The following is a 23,601-nucleotide window of genomic DNA, read 5'->3' on the forward strand; positions in this document are numbered from 1 at the left end:
ACACACACACACACACACACACACACACACACACATACATATATACACACACACATACATATACATACATACATAGATATATGTTCTTTTTATATATATATATAACAATATATATATTGTTAGGCTCTGGGAAGACATTGTGCTAGAATTACCGAGGGCTCTACCTTCTCATCTTTTATATATTTTAAAATAAATACCTCCACCAAAACTAAATTCCTTTCACACCAGAATTCTCACCCAGCAGATAAGGACTACCAGTAGATCTCAAACTGATAGTTATCAAACCAACTGATTCCCTGACACAACCCTTCAGTGATATACCCTCTTTCTACCATGACCCCATCCTCTTCTCAGTCTTCTTTATGGCACTATTCCCTCATCCGTTTCCCAGAATACTCACAGGGGACACTGGGAAGGAGAGAGGGACACAATCAGTGATACTTCCCACTCTCCCACCCTTATTTAAAGACAATTATGAGATTCTTCTCCCCCATTTCTCCCCACCCTACCACATTATAGCTATTTCATAGAGAAGTTAAACTATTGTAAGATACTGACCAGAAACAGAAAGCCAGAAAATACCAGAAACCACCTCAGCAGTAAAGAATTAATCTTCTTGCCAAGTTGAGAAACATAACATCCAAAGGCAACACTGGTTTAGAATACAAATTTACTTGCAAAACATTTTAGGACAAGATTATGGAAGATTATGAATAGAATTGCCTCACAAAACAAGGAAAAACAAAAGAAGAGGAAATAAGCTTTATGAGAAGTTTAGCATGAGAGCTAACTGAGCCAGGTATCCCCAAAAGACTTAAAGATGAAATTGGAAGGAAAATAACAAATAGCTGTAAAATGTAACAGATCTACCAGCCATTTCCATAGTAATTTGTTCTCATTATAGATAATAGAGGAATTGCTACATTTAGACTGGAATTCCTTAGAACCTAATATACTAATTGAAGGAGTGGAAATAGCCCTCAACAAAATAAAATTAAGAAGCATACCTAACAGACATAACAAAATCCATACTGAAGATGACACGTAGCATGCAGGGATCAACCTTCAAGATACCTCAAAGAGGGAAGGACTTGAAAGGTATGGAGAAGATGATAGTATCACTAACAACTGATCCATATGCCTTTTCTCTTGTCTCTACAAAATCTTTGAGAGGCAGCAGAGTATAGAGGATAGAAAATTGGTCTCATAGCCAGGAAGACTTGGGTTACAGCCCTATCTCTGACACATGCTGGTTATATGACACCAGGTGAGGCATGTAACCTCTCAGTGCCCTAGACAATTCCTTGGGCTAAAAGTTGCTGAGAAGGTGACAACATCAGTTGGTACTGGAAGTTCTCACTCAGAGATCTTTACATCAATGAAGTCAAAGTCTAGGACCCATCCCTATACCATCTTTATCAGAATGATCTAGGTACAAGGGTATCTTTATTGAAAACATTGAAACAGAATAGGCAGAGTTTGGTAAATAATTCTCTGAAAAACACCTTCATGGTTTCTTAATACCATGGTGTACAGAGAAGAGAGAGGGAAGGGAATAAATATTTATAGGTGCATAAAGAGAACATAATTTATATATTCTTATAAAGAATGTGCATCCCACTATGTTTATTATTTTTGGTTACACAAAAGCATTTGACTCAACAGAGGAAATACAGTTTCAAGAGATGTTTTTCCAATGAAGTGTCTCTTATACATACATTAAGATTGTACAAGATTCCTTGACAGATGCCACCAAAGAGATAACTCTCCAGCAATCTCTTGGTTACCAGTATTAAGTGAGGTATAAGACTTGGAGATAGAAGCTCACTGAAGGTGTTCACCACAATCATGGAGAATGTCCTACACAAAATACAAGTGAAAGAGGAATTCCCTGTCAGAACAGATGTTTTCTGGATGTTCCTGCTTGTAGATGACCAGCTGATTGCATTAAGCCCCTGAACACTAAAGTACCTCCTCAATTAAAAAATCCACAGCCACCTCAAACAAATGACTGGTGCATTAATCCATCCACAGCCAAAGTGAAACCCAAGCGGAGGAGGAATACCTATTGCCTAGATTATGGGCAGACCATTGAGTTCATTCATATAACTTAGAGACCCTGGAGACTGATTATGAATGGGGCCCAGAATTGAGCAGAACAAAAACAACGGCTGGATTGCATTTGGAAAACTGTACCACCTTCTTTCTCAAGCTACTCCTTGCAACCACATATCACTCCTTGAACACATATTTTCATGGTCATGCTATATGGTTGAAAGACATGGAACAATCTGATCTTGGGGGTATCATAATTGCAGGCGTCACAAACGGCAATGAAAAGATATATGATGAATATAAATAGGCTGATATTTGAGCAATATATTACCAATGAAAGTTTGTATACAAGTGGTAGAAAAGACATTGTTAAGAAGGTGTATGACTAGAAAAGGAGAATTTGTGTAGAGAGACTGAGGGTTTGATCAACTTACTGTTGCACAGTTATTACTGAATTTTTTTTTAAGCAGGGCATTGGTTAGATCCTCTCCGGAGGACTCTTGGAAAGAGTTGGACAGGATGGGAAGTTTCACATGGATTGTGAACTATACTAGTGGAGAGAGTATCTGTACTGATGAGATCATAAATACATAGATGTTTCACTGTAAACATCAAATCTATACTTTCTAGCCAGTCTTTGTCTTAGTCTGAAATTCTAGATTGCATAGAATTATAGAATCACAGAATGTTTGAGATGGAGAGATTTCAAGAGACCATTTAATTCAACCTCTTCATTCTAGAGGTGAGGAAATTAAGGCACAGAGAAAGAAAGGGACTTGCTCTTAGTTATTGGCAGAGCTGGAGTAGAACCTAGATCTCCAGGCTCTTAGTCCAGCGAATATTCCACTTTCAAAATAAATATTAACTCACATTTGTGGGAAGCAGTTTGGGTTAGTGGATGGAGACCTGGACTCAGGAAGACCTGAATTTAAATCCTAGCTATGTAACCATAGGCAAGTCATTTAACCCCTATGGGCCTCAGTTTCCTCATTTGTAAAATGAGAATAATAAGGCAGCATGGTACAAGTAGAAAGAACAATGGATTTGAAGTCAAAGGTCCTACAAATCCTACCTTTGCCAGTTGCCACTCGTGTGTCGTGGGTAGGATATTTGACCTTCCTGGGCCTCAGTTTCTTCATTTATAAAATGAACGGGCTGAACTAACTGCCTCCTGAGGTCCCCTCCAGGTCTAGATTTATGTGTCTAGAACTAGATCTAATTCTCCTGTGGTACCTACCACCTAAAATGATTAAATGGAACAATGTGGGTAGAGCTCTGCAAACATTAAAGTGCCCTTTAATTGTCAATTATTATGGCGATTATTGTGGGTGCTTTATAATTTACAAAGCACTTTCCTCATACTCAGGATGGAGGAGGGGCGGGGAATGGGAGAAGAGGAAACCTACAGTACAGGGGTCTTAGCGACGTTGGAGATTGGCTGGGTGGAGTCCTAGTTTGTTCAAAATACGAGAACCCAGAAGGGTAGATAAAAGAAGTGTCACTATCCCCGGTTTTACAAATGAGGAAATGAAGGTTCTGACTTATGGTCACATAGCGTTGGAGTCATAATTCGAACCCAAGTCTCCTGGCTCAAAAACTCTGCCCCTTTCCACTGTACCCCACCGCTAAAAAGTGCTTTATTCATATAAAAAAGAGAGTCTTCACTTCTACAACCTGGTTCCTCAAATGATTCCTTTATATAGCAAGCTTCACTCGGGCATTTAAAATAGGATTCAATTTACAAAAACCTGATTTACGGGAAACTTTTCAGAAAACACTTTGCTTGGGTAAAGTGAGGCATATCTTGTAATCTATCCAGTCTCACACGCTCCCTCCCCCCTCCTCGGTAATGATGCATACTCACCCCTTATATTGATCAACAAGCATTTATGATACTTTATGATCATTATCTCCCTTGGGCTCATGTTTCTTTGTAGGAGAACTTGAACAAGGTAGAATAAAAGAATCATCAAAAGGCTTTCCGATAATGGGGAGAGTTCCGTCTAACTTCATTTTCCAGCGGGTGTCAGCTTTAAATATAGCTTCACTTGTGAGTTTGCTTGCCATGGGGAAAGAAAATTCCCCAAGGTTTCTTCAGAGATTGCAGCGAGATCCAGTGCAAGATGACTGCTCCCACTCACCCACCCACCCACTAATAAGCCATAATGCTGCCCTATTTTTGGTAACAATTAAAGGGCCTCCCTGTGAAAGCAGAAAGCTGTTTATTTTCTCTTACATCACTTTGCCCTCCAATGCTGTGTTGGGCTCAGTGTTGTCGCTGTGATGCAAGTCTGTTTTCTCTTCCAGCCAGTTGGATTCTGCCCATCTTAGAGCACCTCACAGGTCTCTCCCTCGGAGCTGAGCACTGCCTGAGTGAGGAGCAGCTCACGAATCAGCTGCAGGTCCCTGTTTTTAAAAACAGGCACAGAGGCGAACAGAAAAGGGTGGACGAATTCTGGACTTGGCCTGAGAGCAAGACAATCTCCCTCTGAATCCAGAAGCGTTCTGTTCATGTTTGGGGATATTTTTTCTACTGGATGGAACCAGAAAAGATCAAAAGGATGGAAAGTGCCAGCAATGCCAGCATCCCCTTGAAAAGAATTGCTTATTTCCTATGCTTTTTATCTGTGCTTTTGCTGACTGAAGGGAAGAAACCAACGAAGCCAAAATGTCCTGCCTTGTGTACTTGCACCAAAGATAATGCTTTATGTGAAAATGCCAGATCTATTCCACGCAGCGTTCCTCCTGATGTTATCTCACTGTAAGGCCCGTAAGCATTTTGTTCTTTCATTTATGTTATTTTTTTTATAACATAAACCAGTGCATTTGGTATTTTGTACATGCCGACAGAAGGATGATCTGGGGAGGAAAATTCCTCCTGCATGCCAAGCCTTCTGACAGTGTTACAGTCCGGCTGCATTTTAAAATCCTGATTCTCCTCTTCTCCTAGCTGATCTTAAACCCCTTTAGATTGTTCTGTTCATTGTTATGAGAAACCTGTAGCGAATTCTTGCCTGTGACTTCATCTGGAAAAGAATAGTATTGTGTCACATAAAATAGTCTTTAATATAGTGACTGTTATGCTAAACTAGATTAACATAAGCTTCTTTTTCTTTTTCTTTTTCTTTCAGATCCTTTGTGAGATCTGGTTTTACTGAAATCTTAGAAGGGAGTTTTATACTCACACCATCTCTGCAGCTCCTGTGAGAAATATTTATATCATGATTATTTATTATATCTTATTGATTACATGTCCCTAAAAAGCTGAGTATTAGTTTTAGGAGAGGCATGGATGTGTTTTATAACATGTATATTTGCACTCAGACAAAATAAGAAAGATGTGGGGTTTTTCATCTCCCACTGGAAACAGAATGAATGCACAGCCCAGCTGCGATGATGGCATATTTGTTAACCTGTTCCACGGGGGACTTGAAAGGCAATTGCTGAAGTTGGTTGACCATTACAACATTTCTCCCAATTTCATTCCTCTATTTCACTTTCATTTTTGGCTTTGAGTCTTTGGTAATTCTGCCCTTTCGTCTTGAATTAGTCAATACAGACCTAATCATGACAACATATGTACTCAAGATGTTGACTCTCGGGGAGACTAAGTACGCAGTTGCTATAAGGGATTTACCATGTGAAAAAAAAAAAGACAGATTTTACCTTTCTCTATATGGGTAATTAAAGATATTGTTAAGAATTTTTAATTGACAGGGTTTTTTGTTTTTGTTTTTTGGGGGTTTTTTTTGCGCTCATTAGCTAATCTTTAGCAATTTAAAGGAGTAACTGCCTTGGCTGTATGTTTTGAGTTGGCCACCAGGGACCAACATCTTCAAGTCTATGCCTGAGAACATTTCAAAAAATAACATTTGACCAAGAAGTCAGCTCTCTGTGGTAGTGATTTAGCTGGTTATTTATTTTGAATTGTAACATTTGGGAGGAGACTTACATTAATGAGCTAACCCTTTCTGTAACTTACATTTAAAACAGTGCTCAGGGTTTGTCTACAGAACAAAGTGGAAATATTATAATCATATGACTCTTTTGATAATTTAGACAGCCTAACTGGATAATGAAGGGTCCAAAAGGGATGCTTTTGGCCTGAAGACATTGATTGGTTTGGATGCCTAAGGTTTTTAGATGCCTATCTGCACAGGGCCATGCAACCCATATAAAAGGTAAAAAATGTAACCAACCCATCACTTTGTCTATATAATATCAAAAAGCTGGCTTGACCAAGATTTTCCCCTAAGTCTTTAAATTGAGCAGTTGTTTTGATGTTGTATAGATTTCTTAGCTAATGACCATCAACTGGTTAATGTCCTTCAGTAAGTGACAAATTTACTTGACATAGAATCTTAGAGTTGGAAGATCATCTAGTGTTACCTCCCATGCAATGAAAGAATGGCTTCTATAAGGACAATGATAGAGTTTTTTAATGTATCTGGCAGTTGTGCTTCTGATTACTCTTTTTCCCCAGAAAATGTTGATGTGGGAGTGGAAATGTTTTCAAAAATACCATTTTATGGTTCTAAAAGTCCCTAATGAGGACTGTTAAGTGGTAAAGTTCAAAGTAGAAGTGTTAACACAAGTCCAACCTTCTATTTTTCTGACCTTTGATGGATATTAGCTGTGACATGGACAGCTGAAATTGATCAAATAAACCAATTACCAAATCTCCACTCCATTTCTTCCTGTATAGACCTAGCCTTGGAAGGCACAGATGTGGTAGAACATTATGGAAATAGTTACTGTGGCTGCTCAGATAATGCAATTACACTTATTTAGAATCACAGGGGGAAGCCAAATGACTTGTTTTTAAATAGCCTACTTGGAGAATGTGCCATGCTTCAGTGTTCCATGCTCTGAGTTCCTATGGAACATTCCAGCCCTTATTTCTAAAAGCAGTTCAGATTACAGAAACAACAAAAGGACAAGTAACTCTTGTTCTACGCCCTCAGCTAACTCATGCTGACATGCATCAAAATGGTAGCTTGGTACCAGAGCTAATTCTCTATGACATTACAAAGTAGGTGAAATTTATTCTTGATCATGTCCTTTTTCTCCCCCCTCCAACTTTGTCTCCATCTGCCATGTCTCCTATTAAATATCAATTCCTTCCTATTCTCTCCCTCCTATCAAACTCTGATTTCAGGCAAGTATCTGATCAACTCATTCACACTAAGGTGTTAACAAATGATAAGATTCAGTGTTATTCTTCCCAGAGGCATGTGCAAAATGCAAAATTGCTTTTTTTTTTCAAGCAAAAAAAAAAAAAGCTAAGGGTACAATTTCAGCCATCAGAAAATTGATTAGAAAGGCATTAAAGGGGGAGGTGGAGGAAGAGCCTCCGGAACCTTGAAAGCACACTAGTAGGATGGTTACAACTTCTTCCATATTTAAGACTGGAACTGATTGGTACACACATGAGCCAAGGTTCTAGTGCTATTTGGCTACATGGTTAGCAAGATGAGAGGTGTGGGATAACTATTACCTGTAATTTGCAATGAATTCTAGGAAGAGATATTAAATTGTTAGAGGTTACAGAACAGATTAGGTGGCATCTCATATCCTGTGAATAGATGCATATCAGCATCAAATCACTTTACTGAGATGCAGAGGCAATTAATTGCTTTCTATTATGCTATGGGGGAAGGAAGGAAAGAAACACCATATTTCCATCACCTCTTACAGCAATCTGACATTTTTTAAAATTGTGGAACCAAATGCTTTTGCAGACTTTTGCAGATGTCTGAGTGCAGAAGTCAAGATGGAGGGTACTTTTTAAAATATCAGGCTGGGGTACCAAGGGAAACAGGCACAGTTCCTCCTTAAGTTCTAGGCAACGTGTGGGGAAGGAATTATGTGAGGCTGAGGCTGTCAGTTTGTTTTGAAGAATGAAAAAAAAAAAAGAAGCCACACTCTTGGAAAAGGAGAAAGGAAAAATCTGCCAATGGGAATAATAGAACGATCAAAGAGAAAATTAAACAGATTGGTTGTGCAAGGATTATTCGAAGTAATGTCTCCATGTAAGATTGTAGTTAACAAGATTTGCCCAAGAAAATTCATCTATCTATATTCGTGTTTTTTATGGAAGTCAATGAGGAAACATAATCATTGAGAGCGTATTCTCCCTTTAAGCTTAGTGGGTAAGGAAATTTCATGAGTGAACACAATTTAGAACACTGTGTTTTGTTGTGGGTTTTTTTATGATAATATGGCCCCATTCCCTCTTGGATACAGGCTGGGTTTTTTTTTTTCTTCTTCTCTGAAATCCCCTAAAGGGAGGGACTAGTAGCTGGAACTTAATTCTAATTTGTAGAGGGTGATGTGTGACCAAATCACCATTAGTTTGTGAGATGTTTTAATGCACTTAAAAGTTTCCAGCTCCTAGGAGAATTCTCTAAGTACAGAGTGCATCTCGGGTTGGAATGTAGTATGAGGCTTCAAAAACTAGATATAAAAGGAGGTGATGTGAATAGACAAAACTCCTATTTATTCCTCTGAGATTCTGGCTGCAAAAAGGCTGCAAAATTGGTCCCCATGGAAAATCTAGAAATATTTATCTCTTTGATCTTTTCTTGAATCTACGAATCAACCAACAAATTGGCAGAGATAAATAAACAATCCCAAACTAAATGACAAACAAAAAAATGAATGTCAGAAATAATTATCAGCTTCCTAAGTTGTTTTTAAAAAATGAATGGGTTCCCATTTATTCGTGCCCACACTTACTACTCACATATCTCTCCCCTTTCTGGCCCATTTCCATTTATTCCTTTTTCATCCAGTATCATTACTCTAAAAACACCCCCCCACCACCACCACCACCAAGGAACTAAACTACACTAATTAAATGGATAGGGTCACACAGATCTGGGATTAGAAGATACTTCAGCGGACATCTACTCCAACCCATACACTAAAGAGATCCCCACTGTAACATACCTGACAAGTGGTTGTCCAACCTATACCTGCAGATCTCCAAGGAAGGGAACCCACGATCCCCAGAGGTGACACATTCTGTTTTTGGGTAGCTCCAATAATTTAAGATGTTTTTCCTGGTATCAAGCTTACATCTGTCTCTTCCTCATCTACATGATAGTCTTTTAAATATTTGAAGACAGACAGCTTTCATGTCTTCTGCCTGAGTCTTCTCTTCTCCAGGCTGAACCTGCTCAGACTCTTCGAGTGATACTCATATGTGATGGACTTAAAACCTTTCACCATACTGGTTTCCCTCCTCTGGACACTCTCTAATTTATCAACATCCCTCTTAAACTGTGGTGCCCAGCATTGAACATAATACTCGAGATGAGATCTAAGCAGAGAAGAGTATAATACGAGCTCCCTATTCCTGGAAACTAAGCCGCTATTAATGAAACTTTTTCATGTGTGTCTTATCACCTTACTGGTTCATTTTGAGCTTGTAGTCTGCTAAAAACCCTAGCCCCTTTTCTACTAAACCCCTTTTCCAAAACAGCTGCTAGCAATCCATGTCTCCTCCTCTTTCCACTGGTAAAATTGATTTTTTTGTATGCAAGTGCATGACTTTACATTTATCTCATGGGAATTTAATCTTATTAGGTTCAATCAAAAGCTCTAGCTTATTGATATCATTTTAGATTATGTCTGTCTTCCAGTATATTAGTTATTCCTTCTACAACATGCTTTGGGGGAAAACATGGCTAACGCATACAACAGTAGACATTCATTTTTTTCTTTTTTATCCTTTTCTGCATGATCCCATCTTCCACTAAAGGTCTGCTCCATTGGCTCATAATGGCATGGAGATGATTCTAGCTTAGTTATTATAGGCTATATCAACAGAGTTTCCTATAAAAGTGGAAGAATTTCAGGTATACATCAGCAGTAGTCTAGATATCTGTTGTCTGAGGACCAGCCCAAGTTTGGAAAGGTTTAATATCAGAGGTTGGCTACTAGGTGAAGTCTTGGGTTGCTTTTTTTTTCATAACATCCACTCATGTAGCCATCTGTTCTCAAGGTGGAATGAGATTTTAAGCTACGTTGGTAGGAGTAATCCTTAGTACTCCAATGAAGTACTCTCCAATGAGATTGATGATCTCATTAAGGTGGGTATTTTCTTCAATGATATCACTCACAACCCATCCATTCTTGCCCATTCCAGGTAACTTGTATCCATGTACTCTCCTAAGTTCCCTAGAAGTGGTCTATGCAAATTGGTGGGGCCATTTCATGTGTTCTCATGACATTATGAGGACTCGCCATTCGTCATCCTTTACTCTCCTCACATGTATGGCCCATCACACATTTATTTGATGGCATCCCTTATATCACTTCTTTTGCCTAATTCCTGGTTTGAAATGTGTTGAAGTTCGCTTCTGTCTGCTTTACACTCAGTTCCCAGTTCTTTGGGATCTGAAGTGTTCCATGATTTGCTGCCATAATGGTGTTTAAAAATAGTTTTGTGTTTCAATAAGAAGCTTGGAGTGATTAAAAGAGCTTTGCAATTTCCCAAGGCAACTTCCCCATTCTCCTCTTCCTGTTCAATTCTGGACCCAGCTCATGTCCTTTTGAAAATTCTTTCTGAGATAGAGACAGAGAGCAAGAGAGAGAAAGAGAGAGAGAGACAGAGACAAAGATACAGGTGGATAAGCTCTATAGGTTGTCAATTTAAGTGCATAGCATAGTTTGGACAATAAGCATTCTTCATCCCCTTGTTTTTTTCTGTGTGGATAGTTAAACCAAACTTTTCTGAGTGATACTGGATCTCATTTAGGAGGGTGCACAATGTTTTGGGCCTTGATGCAATTAATACAATGTTATTGGCAAACAGGAGTATTGTGAGGACCTCACTATCTACATGATATCACTCTTCAACTTGTCCTATGCCCTGGATCTCCTCCATGACAGTGGCAAACACCTTTGACAAGCAGCCATTTCCCTATTTGTATGCGTTGCTTGATATCAATAGTCATAGGGTCATTGAACAAGCTTATCTGCTATAAAAAGAATCTTACATGATTTTGACATGCATAGAGATACCTTATTGGAGGAGAATGTTTAAGGGAGCATTTTGTTATCCTGAACCAAATGCTTTCTTATAGTTCAGAAACAATCACAGTAGAATCTTTTATTCTTTACATCTTTCAGTCAATTGTGTAAAATTGGTAAAAAAAAAAAGTGTAATGTTTCTTGTGAAAATCTACCAATTTCCTTTTAATATCTTCTTCAAGAGTATCCTCAATATATGGGTAGATTATTCTCATTAAAATTTACTTTAGAATGGAAAGTAGGTGCATGGGTTGATTGTTATTAATGCTAGTTATCATGAGGTTTAAAACTTTTTCCAAGTCCCTAATGTTTTCTCTTCCTCCAGATAGCTTAAGGATCAGTTCCTCAGTTCTCTCAATATTGCGTCACTTCCAACACAGATCTGCTCTGTATATACTTGGTATAGTCCAGTTGGTTTATCCATCTTTGTTTTCTTTGGGATTATTTTTGTTTCATCAAGATACACATCTGGAACAGGGATGTTAGAGTTCAAATATGGTGCCTCCACTATCCTTGGTGGTGCTATGAAAATCTTTACAGATCTTCTCTAATTTTTGCTTCTTGTCTTCTTCCAAGTTTTACCCTTAAGTGTCCTCAGGAAGACTTTGTTTAGTTGGGTATTTATCTAAACTTTCTTTAAATTTATGTTTTTTTCTATCTTTGATTTTTACTTTGTCAGGCAGTACTTCTCACAATTGACTGAGGTGGTTCTTAGACTCTTATGATCTTCATGTCATGACAGTTGAGACTTATATCAGTTAAACTTCCATATGAAATTCTTATAATTTGTGCCAATGGTTTTTCTACTATCTGTATTTTATTTTTCATCATTAGTAATGTGTCTAAATAGTTCAGGGTGGAATTTTAGTTGTGTACGATAGACTTTTCTCATTTTTTATTTTCTCATTATTTTATTAATGTTTTATTATAGATAGTTGTTTTTTAAATTAACTTTGATTTTTTTTCCTCTAACAAATCAATGGTCTGACTGTGCAAGATAGATCAATCAGTAATGACTCCCATATCAATAATGAGTCAATTCTTACCTGTTAAATATAAGCAATTTCATTTTTTGTGACGTTATTTGATGGTTGCCATAGTGCCTCCCAATTTTTGTCTCATTCATGATGTATAGGCATGAAGCTTCTGTGTGGTCTATAAGCTATTGTCCTTTCTTCTTCATTGTTTCTGAACTGTATTTTCCAACGTGTGTTTTGTCATTCTCGCCTTTACATGGAAGATACTGAGTACCAAGGCATACGTTGAATTTATTTGTCTCTCCAAGAAGAATCTATTAACCATCCTTCTATTTACCTGCACCTTTCTTTTGTCTTCTAGATTTATTTTTAGTGAAGGTGTCAAGATGACTATGCATGTTGTGCATTAAACAAAGATATCTCATTTACACATCAATAACTGAGTTAATGTTTAGTGATAGTCTAAAATGCATGATCCTCAGTATTCTATACTCCATTTTCTTCTATTTTCTCAACAGAAGTAAGCCACAGAGGATTGTGAACAGTTTTGCATTTTTCATTGTTCTATGGGTTGCTATGACCAAAGCATCCATCACCAAGTGGGCAGCCTACTTTTTCGTACTTAGCTAGGCAGGCAAGTAAACTCCAACTATAGCCAAGGCCATGTTCAAAACCTCTCCATTGGGCAGCTAGGTTGTGCAGTGGATAGAGCACCAGCCCTGGAGTCAGGAGTACCTGAGTTCAAATCCGGCCTCAGACATATAGTACTCACTAACTGTGTGACTCTGGGCAAATCACTTAACCCCAATTGCTTCGCAAAAACAAACAAACAAAAAAACAAAAAACCTCTCCATCACGGAAGAACATCCAGAGCTTTTGCTTTGCTGGCATAATCTTCAATAATTCCAGCAATGGAATTATTGACATGCATAAAATTAAAATAAAATGAAGGATTCTTAAGTCTTTGTAATAGACTGATAATAATACTGATGCAGAGCATCAGTAATGCCCATACTAATAAAAGCAGTAGGGATTACTAATTACACCAGTAATGCCCATAATAATGAAGGGATGGGGAGCTCATAAGAATAAAATTCTTATGTTAAGACACAAAGAAAAACAGTTCTGATGAGAAAGAAAAATGGAAATTTTCTAAAAAGATGTGGATGCACAGGGAACTCACCAGCCAATGTAGATTTGGAGAAAGACAAGTGCAAATAATAGAACCAAGATCAGATAACAGAGAATAAACAGAGAAGAGTAGCACAATCCCATAAGAATATAATCAATAGTGCTAAAGCTCACGATGAGTTGAGGTTAGAGAAGTAAGCTAAGGATAACAAAAATATATTTTGTATCTATACTGAAGAAAAGGGAAAGAATGAAGAAGGAATAGGTCCACTGCTCAAAACAAATGGGATAATGATAATGAAGGATGGAGAAAGGGAAAGGCTGTTCAAATATTATTTTGTTTCCTGTGTCAAGGAAAATGATCTTTGATCTGGAAAGAAGAGAACAAAAATGGCTCCTGGAGTGTTGATATCCAAGAGAGTAGGGAGATAAGAGAACATCACACTGTGCTTGATGACCTTCATAACCAGACCTTCATAATCATAGACCACATCCTTGGCTACTGAAAGACTTTGGCAGATGGATACCACTGACCCACTGACAATGATCTTTGTATGATTCATGAAGAATGGGATCAAAAGATCATAGACTGAGAGTTGGAAGGGATCTCACAGGTCATCTAGGGCAACCACCTCATTTTAAAGATAAGGAGACTTGAGGCCCAAAGAGGTCAAGTGTCTTGCCCAAGGTCAAAAAAGTAATTAAGTGGCAGAATTGGAATTCAGACCCAGGACTTTTATACTTCAAATCCAGTATTCTGTCCACTACACCATATACCAGGGGAAGAGAGTAACATAGTACTGGAGAAAAGCAACCATTGTCCTGATTTTCAAAGAAGAGAAGAGAATACAGTCCACAAACTACAGGTTAATGATCTTCACTTTGAATCCTGGAAAAATTCTACAACTTATTATGAAAGGAATGATTAGAGAACATTTAGAAAAGGAAGTAGTAACTATGAAAGGCAAGCATGGCTTCCTTTAGAAGTCATGCCAGAGTAACCTCATTTCCTTTTTTGACAGTATTACTAGACTGGAGAAGGAAATGGCAAACCACTCCAGTATCTTTGCCAAGAAAACCTCAAATAGGGTCACAAAGAGTTGAACACGATTGAAAAAAATGACTCAACAATAACAACTAGAATAGTGGATCAGGGAATGTCCTATCAATGTATTTGACAAATACTCTCATGCTATTTTTGTAGAAAAATGGAAAGATGTAAGGTAGGCGGTTAATGCGCTCTTCAACTGCATTAGAAGGGATATAGGGGATATAATAAATATAACAAATATATATAATATAATAAATAATAAATATAAATATAATAAATCAGATGTACTCTCCCCTGGTCAGACCACATCTGGGGTATTGTGTTCAGTTTGGGGTACTACATTTTAAGAAGAACTCTGATAAGCTAAACAATATCTCAAGAAGGGAGACCAGGATGGAGAAGGGACTCTACCTTACATTATATGATAAACGGTTCAAAGAATTGGGAATGTTTACCCTAGAGAGGACTCTGGGGAACATTATAACTATCTTTGATTATTAGAAGGGCTATCATAGAGGTAACTGTCTAGATTTGTTCTATTTAGCTTTAGAGGTCAATTCCAGGTAGAAGTTGTAAAAAGGTAAATTTAAACTTGATGTCAGGAAATATTTCCCAGCAGTAGAATGAGTGCCTCATAAGGCAGTGGGTTCCCCTTTAAGAAGTCTTTACACAAATGCTTTATGACCACTGGTCAGATATGTTATAGAGGGGATTCCTGTTCAGTTATCAATTAGAATGGATATCTTCCTTCAGTCTCTTCTACTTCCTATGAACAAACAATTGTATAGTGGTATTTTCTACATGTAGACAGGACTTCAGGGTTCCTCCATAGAGGACTGACACTGAACTCAAACAGCAAAGGCAGGATACATTAAGGTTTCTGCAGGCCCATTGTTAGAGTCTCCCTGAGAATTTGGGGAATCCACTACAACACGAGGGCCTCAACCATTTCATTTTTAGACTGTTGTAATTATTAGGAAGTTCTTCCTTTGATAAAGTTGAAATTTACTTCTCTACAGCTTCCATCCACTGCTCTTAGTTCTGCTTTCTGGGGCCAAGTAAAACAGTCTAATCCGCCTTCCATGGCAGCCCTTCAACAGCAATCGTGTTTCCCCTTAGTTTTCTTTTCTTCAGGCTAAACATTCCTAGTTCCTTCCACCAATTCATAAAAAGCAAGGCTTAAAATGTCTTCAGCACCCTGGTAATATTCCAGCTTGTCAATATCTATCCTAAAATGTGACACTGAGAACTGAACACATGTCTGTGTCTGACCAGGGCAACATACAGTGGGACAATTTGTGGGTACCATTAAGATGGAGTACAAACTAATAGGAATATGAATGTTTAGATGAGGGGAAAGAATGGAAAATTCTTGAGGATTCAAGAGTGGTATGATGGAGAAGGAGAGAAGCCACAAAATCTGTTTTGATGTTGTTGAACTAGCTGGAGAATAAATCAATTTGGGTTGTTCAGTCAAGGAGTATCTGTGATTTACCATAGGGACAAGTAAGTTTTTGTTTGTTTGTTTTGTAAATCATCAAATACTGAGTGACCACAACTGCTTGAGCATTCAGGATGAACACTGAAGAAAATGTTTATCAGCAGTTCCCAACTCTATTTGTTAATTCTGTTGACTATTTTAACACATTCCAAAAGGTAAGGAGGTTTTTTTAATGTAATATATGACCTTTCTACTGTGGCTTCAAGTGTCCATAATGACAAGGCAAAGGAGCTTCTTCATAGGAGAAAATTCCAAGATGTTGCCATCCTATGGCCCCTTGTGCCTGGAAATGGGAATTACATAAGGCAGCACATGCTTAGAAAAAGAAAATAGGAGAGGGGAACCATCTGGAGAAGAAAAAAAAGTTAAGGAAAAAAGTAGATCTATTCTAGGGATATGCAGGGGAGGGAGGATAGAGAGGAAAGTTGTAATCTATGATCAGAGGTGGAAAACATAAGGGGGAGTATCTTGAGCTCTACGTCTACGTTATTTAATTCCAATGTCCTGGAAGAATTCTAACAACCCCAGAGCTTAGGTAAGAGGCTTCAGAGTTTTCTAGCCTTCCCCAAGAGACTTCTGTGGAACTCCATGAGGTAAACAGTGCTCAACAAGCTTTTATCACTGGATCATGAGTTCTGAAATGACTATGCTGGAACAGGGGATTCCATAGGGATTAGGGGACAGACTAGATTACAATCCCCCTTAATTCTACAGAGGTCTGTACACATTTGCATATGGAGGCAGGGAATGATTCTACTATTTCATTCCTTCTTCGTACTTACATGGTTGCTTTAACTATTGAATTTGTGACATGTGTGGTAGAGTTTTACACTGCTGGGGGCTCAGGCCATGACTTGTGTAGAATGAGTGTGGCCCAGGGGCAGGGCACCCAATCACCAACTTTCCTTTCTTATTTCTTTCTGAGATGGCTTGCTTGCCCAGTTTATAATGACTTTGGATGGTAGAGGAGGTTGCCAGAGGCAGTGTCATACTGCTATAATTCATTCTTAGGCTCCTCTAATCCCTGGTGTGGGGGAACTATATATCTACTACTTATAATTGTAGCTCCTGAGCCCCAACTAATGGTCTTCCAATTTAAACAAATTAACCCTCATTATACCATTAGCTCTTAATCATCAAACATTTCTGAAAGCAAAAATAACCATAATATAACAGTGAGTTCATAAACCTGGGTCACACTTTCCCAAGAATGCACTCAATATCTGCAGGGGAGAATGGACACAAACTGCACAGAAATTTAGCACAGAGACATATAAGTAGGGAAACCTTTATGCCCAAGGCACTTCATGACTTTAAAATTCTGGGTTTGATGTCCTTGAATTCCTTAAGGAACAGGATAAGGCTTCTGTTGGATATGCCACTTCTGATTGCTCTGTTCAGACCACTCCTTGACTGGGATCTAAGTATCACTTCTTTTAGCAAAAGCAGTTTCCCTATTCTTGAATCTGCAAAGCTTTTCATGTCTCCTTTACCAGCTGGGCTCTGGGATTTCCTCCTCTTGAGTCATAGATGGCAGTGAGGGGCAAGGCTGACAAGCCTCTCCCTTTGTCAAGCCATAGGTAGTACAGAACAAGACAGAGCAGTCTTTCCTTTCCTTTCTGTTGGCAGCAACAATTTCTTCTTCCTCCAATTTACTGCAGCAGCAAAACTGTTCCTCTAATCAGCAGCTCCCAATAGCAGCCTGTCTTCCTCCAGGCAGCTCAGCAGGAGCAGGTTCTAAGCTCTTCTCTCAGCTTTCCAACCTCAGCTTAGCTCCGCTTTTTATGAGCCATCTACCCAGCTGGACTTTGTTGGGTCTGACTCTCTTCATGCATGAGGGGGCAGCCCATACTTCTGTATTCTTCCTCTATTCCTTTGCCTTCTATCTTTTCTGTTTCTCTTGTCCCCACTCTGCTTCTTCTGATTCTTGCCTCAAAGCTGGATCTCCTTGGGCAAAGTGACTCACTTCTACCTTAACGTGAGAAAACAAAACTCCCTTTTTGTCATACACATCATAGATAGGCAATGTACAATTCTTTCATAGTCACTAAAAGTTAAAGTTATCAGGGTATCCCAGCTATCAACCTCAAAGTCCTCATAATAGACATATGTAAATTACCTGCTAAGAAACAAAATACTTTGGTCATCTTTGCCTTCAGGAAGTACTTTTTTTTCTTCTGAAGGATGATTTCTCTCAGGCCCTCCCAGAATTATTTCTCCCCAAGTATTTTTCTTCAAGAGACCCTTTTACAGATTTCCCCTATAAACTGTTTGTGTTTTTGTGTTTCTGCCCCTTTAAACAATAATAACAAAAAAATTGTCCAAACCCAAAAGGTAATGCGCTTTACATTTTTTCTTTTTCTTCAATTATTTTTAACATTCTTTTAAAACAATTTTTAAGTTCTAAATTCTCTCCTTCCTATTTTTCCCCCAGCCACTGGAAGGCAAACAATATATCAATTATATTTGTGAAATCATGCAAAACGTATTTCTATGTTAGCTATATTGTAAAAAAAAAAAAGCAAGAAAAATAAAGAAAGTGAGAAAATTATACTTTATTTTGCACCCAGAACTCCTCAGTTCTCTCTCTGGAGGTGGACAGAATTTTTTCATCATAAATCCTTTGGAATTTCTTGGATTATTGTATTGATCAAAGTAGCTAAGTCTTTCGCAGTTGATCATCATTACAATATTGCTTCTGCTGTGTACAATGATCTCCTGGTTCTGCTCACTTCACTATGCATCAGTCTATATAGGTCTTCTAATGTTTTTTCTGAAATCACTGCCCTTGTCATTTCTTATAGCACAATTGTACTCCATCACAATCATATACCACAGCTTGTTCAGCCATTCCCCAAACATCCTCTCAATTTCCAAATCTCTGCCACCACAAAAAGAGCTGCTACAATTTTTTTTTTTACAAATAGGCCCTTTTAGGGGCAGCTAGGTGGCGCAGTGGACAAAGCTCCGGCCTTGGAGTCAGGAGGACCTGAGTTCAAATCTGGTCACAGACCCATCACACTTATTAGCTGTGTGACCCTGGGCAAGTCATTTAACCCCAATTGTCTCACCAAAACAAACAGGCCCTTTTCCTTTTCCTTTGATCTTTTTGGGGTATAGACGTGGTGGTGGTATTGCTGGATGGAGGGGTATGCACAGTTTTATAACCCCTTGGGCATAGTTCCAAATTGTTCTTCAGAATGGTTGGACCAGTTCAGAACTCCCCCAACAGTTCAGTAGTGTCCCTATTTTTCCTCATTCCCTCCAAAATTTGTCATTTCTGTAGGTGTGAGGTGGTACCTCAGAGGTGTTTTAATTTGCATTTCTCTAATCAATAGTGATTTCGAGCATTTTTTTCATATAATTATAGATAGCTTTAACTTCTTGTGAATGCTGCTTTTTCATATTCTTTGGCCATTTATCAATTGGAGAATGGCTCTTATTTTATAAATTTGACACAGTTTCCTATATATTTGAGGAATGAGGCCTTTATCAGAGAAACTCACTGTAAATTTTTTTTGAATGACTTCATTGTCTATGTATGGTACATTTTAGCAAAATATAGTTTCCCTGGTTATCTCAGCACCTTATATTTTTAAAACTGATTACCCACATTGAACTTGGAAAAAGTCAAATGGAGTTCTAGGGCCAAGGTTCTCTGAGTTTTGATGACCTAATTGTAACATTACTTTAAAAGTATGACAATGCTTACTTTTTAAATTTAAAATTAATATTACCGTTTTAAATGCTAAATTTGCATTCCCTCCAAGTAAAAAAAAAATGAAAATCTCTCCTTCCCCAAGGACTTCCAGACTTCTTTTTTTGGCAAGGCAATCAGGGTTAAGTGACTTGTCCCAAGTTATACAGCTAGGAAATATCAAGTGTCTGAGGCTAGATTTTAACTCAGATCCTCTTGATTCCAGGGCTAGTGCTCTATCCATCACACCACCTAGTTGCCCTTCCAGTGGCACTTCTTGAAGCCTCTACCTTGCTTATAGGCTCTAATGTAGCCTGGGCTTCCATCTTTTTACCGCTCACTTCTCCCATTTCCCTCCAAGACCTTAAGAATCCTCTGACTACATCTACTTTCTTCTTTTGTTGCTTCTTAACAGCTAGTGAAGTTAGATCTCATCTAGTTCTGGTTTATACTACTCTTTCTTTTTAACCTTACTACAGCTTACCTTCTCCCCCACATCATCTTCCTATTACCTCTCCAAAAAACAGGATTTAATGTTTCACTCAAGCCTGTCTGTCCACCGGAACCCTCGTTGTTTGCCCTTGGGTTGACAACTCTTCAGGTGTTTCAACTTAATGCTATCCTCTCTTGCCTCCCCTTTTTGAGGCCCATTCTATCAGACTCTTCCAAATTATTAACCAGAATATTCCTTGTCTTCCTCCCCCATCTTTCCTTCTGACATGAGATGGTTCTCTTTTTCTTAAGCGGAACCTGGATACCTTCAAATATTCACTTTGAAGGTTCCTCTCAGCTCACTTTTTTACACTTTATTAGTCTCAGCTACAAAATTCTTACCCCACTTACAAATTTGATTATTTACTTAATTTTACCTTTTTGGTTCATTGTTTTAGCTCTAAATGCAATTCATTTGTCTATGGTCCTGATTTATGTGTCATGAATTGCCTCCTCTCCATTATTCCACTATTTCAAATCCCATTAATTCTATCATTTCTCTGTTCTTCCCAATTCCATGTCAAATGCTTAGAAGCTATAAATTACTATTTAAACAGAAGATTCTTTTTCTCTTTCTGTTGATACTTAATGTTTTAACACCTGTCTTTAATCAAAACAATTCAGCTAAGCTGATCGTCCTTCTCCATAGCTGGGACCTTGCTAGGATGTTCTGCTCTATTACAAAGACTTAAGAATCCTTCATTTCATTTTTCTTAGAGGAAGGTTCCAAGTCATTTATTTGCCAACTTTCGCAGAAGTTCAACTCAGGGGATGTTGAGCATTTTGTAAGATTTGGAATGGCAAGAGAGCACTTCATAATATCCCACAGTTCAGATTCTAAATCTAAATTTTGCGAAGTCTAAAAGTTATATTCTAACCTCACTGCCTCCTCCATGTATCATCACTCCCTTTCGTCTTACCTCTACTTCTCTCCATTATCTATCTATCTATCTATCATCTATCTATCTATACTGTGGTTCCTTACAGTTTAGTGTTTCTCAATTTACATCTTTTCCTTACTTCTATTCATTCTCCTTCCTTTCAACATTCAGTATTTGCTAAGCCTTATGACATATTCTGCCCTATTCTAGGCACTATTAAACATACAGAGACATATAATTTGGTCACTGGAATAAAGGCTTTATACTATAATTGGAGGAACCAAAATGTTTGATTGTGCAAATCTATTAACAAATGTTGATCTCTCTAGCTGTTATCTTATGTAGAGATAGACTCCCCTTTTCACCTATTTGAAAAGAAATCAAAACTTGTTTTTTTAATATCCAAACTTTATTAAAATGAATGATTTTTCTTTCATCACAATCTAGGATGTCCATAGAAACAAAATAGTAGTCATTGGATAGAACATGGAAAGACACTTTTCAAAGAGAATTGTATATTTTCAATTTACAGAAAGTAGAACAGCTATGAAAGTTGGCCCAGTGGGGCCTCACCAGAACCTCTCCCATGTCATCTCGCATAGAAACCTTGACCTGTGGAAGAAAGGCTAATTCCCCTGATTAATTTACACACAATATGTTGTAAAAAAATGTTTTAGCTATGACTAAAGTAATGAAACTTTTTTCCTTAAAATATTTCTTTTTGGAAATTGCCTTCAAAGACTCCAAAGACATGAGATAAAGAACCTGGATACCTATACCTCACTTTTCATACAACACACACACACACACACACACACACACACACACACACACACACATACACACATACTCCACGGGTATTTCCCAACCCAATGAGTCAACTTAGAATGAATTTTGGCTACTTCCAAAAATTATTTCCTCCCTCAAAATACAGAGATTTGCCAGCATTGAGACGATGAGAAAGAACGTGCCATAAATGAAATTCCCAATAGGAATTCCAAAAATTATTTGAGCAAAGGCAGAATCTTTGGAATAATATCATGGTTTCCTAAGGTTTCAGGGGACAATACTTACTTAGATGCTTAAGTTCTGGTCCATTTACTAGAAATTCAGTCTCATTATTTTATAGTTATACTTTACAAATATAGAGTGAATATTAACGGGTATCATGATAAACCTTGTTATATAGAACAGATATGCCCCTGTCCCAGCAAACCTTTAACACATTTTGTTGTTGTTGATACATGCGATTTCATGGGAGCTCGATCATGAAACTCCTCTCTAGACTTTTAGATAATATCAGAGCAGGATTAAGGTTGGTCCCAATCGGTCTAGATCCAGATCAGGGTTTTTTTCTAAATCGATTTTGTGTCATGGACGCCTCTGGAAGTCTGGTGAAGCCAATAGACCCCCTTCTTAGAATTGTTGTTGTTGAATCTTTTCAGTCATATCCAACTCGTCATGACCCCATTTGGTATTTTCTTGGCAAAGATACTGGAGTGATTTGCCGTTTCCTTTTTCAGCTCATTTTACAGATGAGAAATTGAAGTAAACAGGGTTAAGTGACTCGCCCAGGATCATACAGCTAGTAAGTCTCTGAGGCTAGATTTGAATTCAGGTCCTCCTGACTCCAGAGCTGGTGTTCTATTCACCGTGTCACCTAGCTGCCCCTTCTTAGAATAGTTGCTATAAATGATTGAAGGAAATACTCAATTTTAATTAGAAAGCAAAAATGAAGATGTGATTTTTTTCCATTCAAGTTCATGATACCTCTAAAATCTATCCATGGATCCCTTGCCAATTTGTGGACCCAAATTAAGAACTTGTGATCGAGATATATAAAGTTACACTATACTTGTTTTCCTGGCCAAATTAAATGAAAGACTATATTTTCAATGACAAATTTTTTAAAGTGTGAAATAATTTGGTTACATGTTGTTTCATGTTTTAAACTTTACATGCATTGAATTAACATTTTTAAAATTTAAAATTTTATATATATATATAGCACATTTATTTAAAATGTGTTTGTTTCAACATTAACACATAAGTGGATTACCAGACGACTGTTAATTATCATTCAGTTTAATTCTGTTCTCTAAATGCAAAAGAGAGAATAGGGCTAAATAATATTAACAACCGTGGAGTTCTTTGGCAGCTAGGTACATAGCAAATGAAACAATAATGCATGTCTCATTGTTTATAAGCCTTACAGAACCTCCTTGCTATTCCTCCAAAAAGACACTCTATCTCCCAACCTTCTGTAATTTTACTGGCTTTGCCAGTGTCTGGAATTCTCTCCCTCCTCATCTCTCCCTCCTAGTTTCCTGACTTTCTTAAAATCAGCCAAAATCCCACCTTCAACAAGAAGCCTTTTCTGGTCCCAAATACTAGTGCCTTCCCTACCAGATTACTTCCAATTTATCCAAATTTCCCTTGTTTGTACATAATTGTTTAAACGTTGTTTCTCTCTTTAGATTATGATCTCCTTGAGGACAGGAACTGTTTTTGCCTTTCTTTGCATCTCTAGCACTGAGCACAGTGCCTGACCTATAAGCACTTAATAAATTTTTGTTGATGAGTTGGAAAAAAAACAACAACAAGAAACAAAAAAAAAAAACAATTGTAGAGATGGAAGGAAAGAGGTATTTAAAGGAATATAAGCAATAGCAAAATGGATGCATAAGTCATTCCTTTCCTCTCTAGGAAGCAGCTTCCAGTAATGTCCAGGAAGTAGTTCAGGTGATTCATTGACCAATGGAATGCTCTGGTACATA

The 23,601-nt window shown here is 37.8% G+C and overlaps 1 protein-coding gene across 2 annotated transcripts in view; it reads left to right on the plus strand.

Moving 5' to 3' along the window:
• Positions 1–4,345: 4,345 nt before the first annotated feature.
• LGI1 (leucine rich glioma inactivated 1) overlaps positions 4,346–23,601 on the plus strand; it is a 56,748-nt gene continuing 37,492 nt past the window's right edge. For both annotated transcript variants that reach the window (XM_027839858.1, XM_027839859.1), the window contains exons 1-2: positions 4,346–4,816; positions 5,187–5,258. In XM_027839858.1, coding sequence (XP_027695659.1) covers positions 4,593–4,816; positions 5,187–5,258 — 296 coding nt within the window. In that variant the 5' untranslated portion in view covers positions 4,346–4,592. The remainder of the gene's footprint in view (positions 4,817–5,186; positions 5,259–23,601) is intronic.

The sequence above is a fragment of the Vombatus ursinus genome, unplaced genomic scaffold (assembly GCF_900497805.2).
Source record: "Vombatus ursinus unplaced genomic scaffold, bare-nosed wombat genome assembly UNPS02014833.1, whole genome shotgun sequence".
In the NCBI taxonomy this organism is placed as follows: domain Eukaryota; kingdom Metazoa; phylum Chordata; class Mammalia; order Diprotodontia; family Vombatidae; genus Vombatus; species Vombatus ursinus.